The sequence below is a fragment of the Acomys russatus genome, chromosome 21, assembly GCF_903995435.1.
Source record: "Acomys russatus chromosome 21, mAcoRus1.1, whole genome shotgun sequence".
NCBI lineage: Eukaryota > Metazoa > Chordata > Mammalia > Rodentia > Muridae > Acomys > Acomys russatus.
Genome location: NC_067157.1, coordinates 30488227 through 30496247, shown reverse-complemented (window position 1 = coordinate 30496247; position 8021 = coordinate 30488227). Strand labels below are relative to the sequence as shown.

The following is an 8021-nucleotide window of genomic DNA, read 5'->3' as shown; positions in this document are numbered from 1 at the left end:
CATTAGACAGACAGACAGACAGACAGACAGACATTTTAATTCTTGTAAAAAGTTTGGAATGAGATCGAAGTTGAAGAGATAGAGCCTAGAGGCTCCATAAACAGCTCTGAGGAATCCTGAGCCGTCTTGCCAGCCTTTCAGCCCTTTCATAGGCCTTAAGGCTAAATAAAACATCAGCTGAGCCACCATAAATCATGGCTCATCTCGATTTTATTGTGTTAGTTGTTTGTGGCGGCTATAAGGAATTGCTACAAATGTTTTAGTGAAAAGAAAACAAAGCCGATAACAATTGAGTTGTAATCTGAATAAAGTAATTAAATAATAAAAACAATGAAAAAAAGAAAAGAAAAGAAAACAAAGCCAATAGAACTCAGTGCCTTACAGGGCAGCAGTCTGATCTCAGTGCTGGTGACTGCCAAACTTGTTAAGATGAATTGGTATTGAGTTTTATTAGATCATATCTCTGCATTTTTTGAAAGTGCTTTTATTTTGTTAATACAGCAAACAACAGTGGTCAATCTTTTTTTTTATTTTTAGATTTATTTATTTATTATTATGTATACAATACTAAGGCTGGCGTTTGGAGTGTTTCCCACGACCCCAGTCCCTTCTAGCCCATCCGGAATTTCTTTATAATCTTCAAGATCCACAGTAAGTAAGCCTTTCCCCAAGGACCATGCAAGACTCACTCTGCCGAAGCTGAGCCATTTCCCAACGATTCTATTGTAGAACCCGACGCTTTGCAGTAAAATATTAATCATGTCTGCCAAGTCTGCTAGTAGGTCTAGTAGGTCTGCGCGCTACCACCAGTGGGCAGCTGTTAAGAGTTTCGCATTGAAATTACATCGACTGCAGGAGTGTGACTCAATCCTTAGCCTTGGCCCAGATTTCCGAACCTAAGCTTTTCCCAAATAATAAGGAAACGACAAAATGAAAGTTAGGCTTGTGCTGGGATACTTTGAGTGGAGAGGAAGGGGGCACTTGAACCAGACCAACTAGGTCGCACAAGCCTTACAGCCCCAGTGTGGATATGGGAAAAACTCGAACCTTGTCATCCAAAGAACAAGTGAACAAACAGTTCACAGGTCAGACACCTGCGCCCACGGGAGGAGTCCACAGCTAGGCTTCCTGGCGCTGCTTATCTCTCTTGCAAGTATTTTTCTGCATGGGAGCCTCGTTTTCTGACCTACGGTCTTGAAAGAACACTAGGTCTGAACTTTTTCTCTTGACTCGGAACCCGGGGTGGCGGATGGCGGGGTGTGTGTGTGTGTGGGGGGGGGGTGAGCCGGGGGATGGGGGCGAGCAGGGGGAGGGGGAGCGAGCCGGGATCGGCGTGGGCGGGGACCCCAGCTCCGCCCCTGCCCGCCCTCTCCGCTCCCTTAGGTCCCGGTGGCAGGGTTCTGAGAGGCTTCCCGCTCCGGTCGGTGTCTGCCTCTGGAGGGGAATGCTGGGTCCAGGCCCCACGGACCGCCCGCTGCCTTCGCTTCTCGTCCACGGTGGCTGAGGCCCGTGTCGCCGGCAGGACCCGGAGCAGCGGGTCATGGACGCGGCGGGCTCGCCTGCTCACGCAGGGACAGGAGGTGACCGTGATCCGTGTGCTCACGCTGCTAGGGCCTGCCTCTTTAACTAGAATAGGAGTAGGCTTAACTTGGGATTTTGTTTTTGTTGGATTGTTTTGTTTTTGTTTTTTGTGAGACCTTCAAGCGGGGTGGGGCCTGATCTGACTGTGGGGTCCAGGCCAACATTTCTTTTCTTCAGTTTGGGGGACTGCACACGGGTTCTCCCCAGATCTCTGCTTTTTAAGTAGGGGGTTTCAGAATGCTTTCAAATTAACAGCACAACATTATCAGGCCTAAAATGTTCTTGCTGGTGTTCCCCTTGCTTTTAACTTTCTCTCATTTCCCTTCTTCAACTCTGGCATATTTCATTTCAACTCCGGCATAAATGAATGAATGAATGAATAAATAAATACATTTACTTATTTATTTCCAACTGCAATTTCCCCTCTGCCTCTCCTCTCTCCCCCTCTCTCCTCCTCTGCAGTCCTCCCACCCACTCGTCCTCTGTCCTATATTTTTATTCTGTTCCTCTGTTTCTGATCTTTTCTTCTGTTTCTATTCTATCCAAAGGTTCTGATATCAACCAAACATTTGGCATATCAAGTTGCAGTAAGACTGGGCACTTCCCCTCATATTAAGCATGGACAGAGGAAACCCAGAATGTCAACTCGGCATTTTTAAAAGGATTCTTAAGACTTCCCTAATCGTGAATAGATTTTTCCTCCTGGCCTATAATGGCTACCTCTGAAAAAGCAGCAGATCAAATACATTTCCTTCTTCTTCTTCTTCTTCTTCTTCTTCTTCTTCTTCTTCTTCTTCTTCTTCTTCTTCTTCCTCCTCCTCCTTCTCCTCCTCCTCCTCCTCGTCCTCCTCCTCCTCCTCCTCCTCCTCCTCCTCCTCCTCTTTCCCCGTCAGGTCATTTAATATAAAAATGGCTGAGGAATCGGTTTGGACATCTGAAACTGAGTGATTATTTGGTCCTTTGACAGTTTAAACCTGGAAAACAGTACTAAATGAGTTGATTTGAAAGACCACTAATTAGCCGGGCATGATGGCTCACAAAGTCAGTTCTCTGTGAGTTCGAGGCCAGCTTGGTCTAGAAAAGTAAGTCTAGTGTTGACAATGACTTGATTTACATATCAGTGAGACTAGACTTTCCAGAATGCTATATGTTCACCAATCAAACGGCTGATAAAGAGCTAGGCCTGTCCATTTTGGGACGAGGAGCTTGCATTACCTGTTTAAACATTTAAGCCCTGACAGAGTCTGTATGGCACATGAAGTTGAGAAAATAAGATGTTTTTCTCTAGAGCCCAAGACCCTTGGCAAACCACCCTGGTGCCCATCACTGAAGGGACTCCTAATGAGCAGCCGCCCCGCAGGTCTGCCTCGTTGTAAGGCAAGGGACATCAGATGGCTTAGCGTTTTCTGCATTGGAATTCTAGTACAAGAGTCTATGTATAGAAACCGCTGTTTCAAGTTTGCAGTGGTACCCTGTTTGGTCATAACTGCTATATTTAGAATAGACTTTCAGCTCAGCAAGTGTTCTCGGAGCTGACTAACTCCACATGAAATGGCCACGTATGTGCTTTACCCAGAAGCCCAGTTACACCCCTGTAATGGCAGTATGTTTGCTTTCAAGATGACGGTCCTGGAGGGGGCACAGGAGAGACATCCAGTCGACTTTCAAGGGAACAGGCTTTCGTACTGGTGTCCGCGGCTTCAATGAACTTAGGCTGCATGATGACCTATTCCATCCTTGGACCGTTTTTCCCTAAGGAGGTAAAACATTTTTATACCTGTATAAACTCTATCTTTTTAAGAAAGCCTTTCTGTTATGTCATTTTAGAGGATATAAAATATAAGAATATGAGGGTTGCGGGGAGATGGCTCAGCAGTTAGGAGTGCATCCTGCTTTTCCAGATAACCTGAGCTCAGTTCCCAGCATCCGCATCAGGCAGCTCGTACCATCTTTAGCTCTGGCTCCAGAGGGATTTGGTGCTTTTGGCCTCCATGGACACCAGGCTCACGTGGAAATATTTCCACACAGACACAGGTGCATAAATACATAAGTAAAATTTTTTTAAAATCTTAAAAAATAAGTAAAATATAAACACGTGCCTACAATATAGATTGTGTGTGTGTGTGTATGTGTGTGTATGTGTGTGTGTGTGTGTGTGTGTGTGTGTGTGTTATATGGCAGTTGTATTATGCTGGGGGGGGGGGGGAAGTGGTGGAAGGTGCTATTAGCCCATTATAAAGAGCCTAGAGGTAGTCAACATCAGCCATCTTCACTATACCTGGAGCTCACCAGTTCAGCTAGACTGGCTGCTGGCAAAGCCCTGGGATCCTTCTGTCTCCACCTCCCAGTGCTAGAATCACAGACATGTACCTGTAAGCTCAGCTTTGTATGTGGGTGATGCAGATCCAAGTCAGGTGGTCCTGCTTACATAAGGAGGCCATTACCTACTGAGTCATCCTTCCCCAACCCCAATTCTCCTAAAATATATTTGACTTTTTAAAAGTATTGTTTATTCTACCAGGTAGTTTGGAGTCTATAGCTGAAAATAGGGAGCTTCAATAAATGACCAAGATGCCAATGCTGTGTTCTGCTGTTGGGTGTATATATATATATATATATATATATATATATATATATATATATATATATATATATATATATTAGAATTAGGTACTTGTAGCCAAGCATGATGGTACATACCTTTAACCAGAGCAAGAAGGAGGCAGAGGCAGGCAGGCTGATCCTAGACATTTTGAGGCCAGCCTGGTCTATAAGTGAATTCCGGGCAGCCAGGGCCATCAAGTGAGATTTTTGTCTCCAAAGTGGGGTGGGGTAGTTGTGACTCAGGTAATTCAGTCTGAACTTCTTATGCACCCCAGAAGCAATGTTTGTGCAAAGGAAGGACTCTAATTAACGTTGCTCGGCTTTCTCTAACCTTTGCCCTTTACATGGGAATATGGCCGAGAGGGAACTAGTTTGGGCAAGTTCAAACAATATGTCCGCATGTTTCTTTTGTGAGTCTTGCCAAAGTCTTAGGTCTGCAGGGCACTGACAACTTCTCAGGTCTCAAACCGCCTCAAGAGCATGTAGTCCTCCCGTTCTGTGTACCACCAGAGAAGCCTTGCTGCTAAAGGAACACTGTTTCCTCCCTGTACCCAGCCAGCACTCATGGTTCACAGCACGTGCTGCCACCCGTTTATCCATTGGTGCCTACAATGCCAAAAGGAGAGAGTGGTGAGGATCCCAGCTTGTTAGTTTTTGTTTTGTTTTGTTTTGTTTTGAGACAGGGTTTCTCTGTGTAGCCTTGGCTATCCTGCACTCATTTTGGACACCAGGCTGGCCTTGAACTCAGAGATTCGCCTGCCTTTGCTTCACACCTGGCTGACTTGGATATTCTTTAAGGAAAAGGTGGCCAGGAGTGATGATACAAAGGAGAGAGAGGGGGAGGGGGGAAGGGTGGGGTGGGGGGGAGGGGAGGGAGGGAGAGAGACAGAGACAGAAAGACAGAAAGAGACAGACAGTATGTGGGGGGGGGGGGCGGGGGATATGGTTAGCGCCTGGGTAGATCAGAGCCAAGGAGGAAGGTGTGGCACCGACTGACACTTTCCAGGTTAAGGCTAAGTGAGGCGTGGCAATGAGAACTGGTAGTTTCTCTGGGAAATAACAGAAAGGAGTGCGCCCTTGCAGATGTGGTCAGGGCAGGAGCAGAGGGAAGGGCGTCCTCTTAGGGAGCAGGAGGCAGCACGCATGCGCTGAGGTTTAAATGGAGGGCAGAGCAAAACCTTGATAGCAGGCTGGGATCTGAGGCGCCAGCTGCAGCTGGAGTGCAGGAGCCCCGAAACGCACCACCAGGACCTGATGATAAGTGGGAGAGCATCAGAGTGGTCGGTCAGATTCGAGTTTTGTGGAAAAAATAATGATGGGAGCCTCTAACTCAGCCTTCCTGACGCGGCGAGCGCTTACCACAGCTCCTCATGCTGTGGTGATTCCCAGCCATCACATTATTTTTGTCGTTATGTCATAACTGTAATTTTGCTATTGCTACGAGTCATAATATAAATAAATATCTGATATGTGACCCGTGTCAAAGGGTTGTTCGACCCCCAAATGGGTTGTGACCCACAAATTGAGAGTAAAAGCTGCTTTTATTTGTCGGATGGAATTGTAAGCTTCCTGCTGAATAAGTTCACTCTTTCTAGTTCTTTCTGAACTGTGGCAGGCTGGTTCATCTCAGCTGTGCTGGTTCAAACTCGACTCCCAGCTGAGTGATATTCACTCTGACAGCTCTTAGCTTCTCACTGAATTGCTCTGCTTGGCCTCAAACTAACTCTGGCAATCTGTCCTAATCTTCTGGCTCCTTCTTATTCTCTGGCTTCAGCTGCCTCTGATGACCTGCACTGAACTCATAAACAAACTCACCTCCACCACACTGCACTCAACTGTCTGAACAGCACTGACTGGAACTCAGAGACCTGGATGCCTCTGACTCCTGACTGCTGCAATTAAAGGCATGTACCACCATGCCTGGACCTATGCTTTTCTATACCTGATATTTGCTCTATACCAGTCTGCCCTTGAACTCAAAAATTTGCTTGCCTCTGTCTCCTGGACTAAAGGCGTGTCTGTATTCAGCCAGATCTTAGAAGACCTTTAGGTGTGATCTCTTGCCAGAGCAGCCATGTTGCTGAATTTAAATCCCTCTACAGTTGAGATCCACTGCTTAACGTGTCTTACTTAGGGTATCTACTGCTGTGATGAAACACCATGACCAAAAAGCAAGTTGGGGAGGAAAGGGTTTATTTGACTTACACTTCCACATTGCTGTTTATCACTGAAGGAAGTCAGGAAAGGAACTCAAATAGTCCAGGAACCTGGAGGCAGGAGCTGATGCAGAGGCCACAGAGGGGTGCTGCTTACTGGATTGCTCATCTTGCCTTTTTTTTTTTTTTTTTTTTTTTTACACAAAACTCAGGACCAACTTCCCAGGTGTGGTCCTACCCACCAAGGGCTGGGCCCTCCCCCACCAATCACTAACTAAGAAAATGCCCTGAAGGGCTTTTGAACAGCCTGGTCTTGTTCTCAACTGAGGTTTCCTGCTCTCCAGTGACTCTGACTTGTGTCAGATTGACATAACCTAGCTGGCACAAAAGGGAAAACCCAACTAAAATGCGGTGTCTCCTGCTATGCTCTCACAACAAAGGTCACTTCTGTGGCCTCGAAAGGCATAAGGATGTCTCCTTTATCTCTAGGAAGCAAGTAGCTCTTCAGCAGCAGACACTGGGGAGTGAGTCCCCTAATCCAGGACAACGGAGACTCTGCCACCTAGAGATATCTCAGCCCCAGTACACACACACACACACACACACACACACACACACACACACCCTTCAAATGCCAGTTGCAGACCCCAGAGTCACAATCTCTCTCCAGGTCAACCTGCAGCTTGTGGCTAACTGGCTACAAGTTGGGGTTCATACATACCTCTCCTTGGATTCAATTAGAATTCAGGGAACCACTTAAGGGTATGGATTTATTAGACAGAGCACACATGAGGTAACGCACTGGGTGACCCATCGTCCATCAGGAGCACCCACATTGTCAGCTGTGTAGAATCTGTGAACTCTGTGCCGCTGGAGTTCGTGGACACCTCGTTGTATAGCATAATAGTCTGCAGATCAGAGGGTAGAAAAGCAGCCAGGCCTGACAGCCTGGGTTTTCCTTGTTCTCTGTGTAATATTCCTATACCTGGGTTTGAGGCAGGTCCATTCCAGAATGAGAAGAGTCTTATAACCTGTCAGCCAAGTGAAAGTTATAAGCCAGGAACACACACACTCTCCCCCTCCCTCCTTCTCTCTCTCTCTCTCTCTCTCTCTCCCTCTCTCTCTCTCTCTCTCTCTCCCAACCCCCCCCCAACAGGCACACAGATACACATACACACAGGCACACAGACAGATATACACACTCTCTTACACACACACACACACACACACACACACACACACACGCATGCATGCATGCACAGGCTGGTAAGATAGCTCTGTGTAAAGGTACTACTTTGCTCCCCTGGATCTATATGGTAGAAGGAGAGAACTGACTCTGCAAGTTGTCCTCCGACTTCATATGTGTGCCATGGTACATGCATGTCCCACACATGTATACACACACACACACACACACAATAAGTAAATGTAGTAACAGTACCCTTTAAAAAAACAGATCATGTGAGCCGGGCGTGGTGGCGCACGCCTTTAATCCCAGCACTCGGGAGGCAGAGGCAGGCGGATCGCTGTGAGTTCGAGGCCAGCCTGGTCTACAAAGGGAGTCCAGGATGGCCAAGGCTACACAGAGAAACCCTGTCTCGAAAAACCAAAAAAAAAAAAAAAAAAAAAAAAAAAACCAGATCATGTGCCTGGCGTGGTGGCGCTCGCCTTTAATCCCAG

The 8021-nt window shown here is 46.8% G+C and overlaps 1 protein-coding gene across 1 annotated transcript in view; it reads left to right on the top strand.

The window, feature by feature from the left end:
- The first annotated feature begins 3180 nt into the window (after positions 1–3180).
- The window catches only part of Slc18b1 (solute carrier family 18 member B1), a 29270-nt gene continuing 24429 nt past the window's right edge, over positions 3181–8021 (top strand). Inside the window, exon 1 of the mRNA XM_051164334.1 lies at positions 3181–3341. Within this exon, the coding sequence (XP_051020291.1) occupies positions 3285–3341 (57 nt within the window). The 5' untranslated portion in view covers positions 3181–3284. The remainder of the gene's footprint in view (positions 3342–8021) is intronic.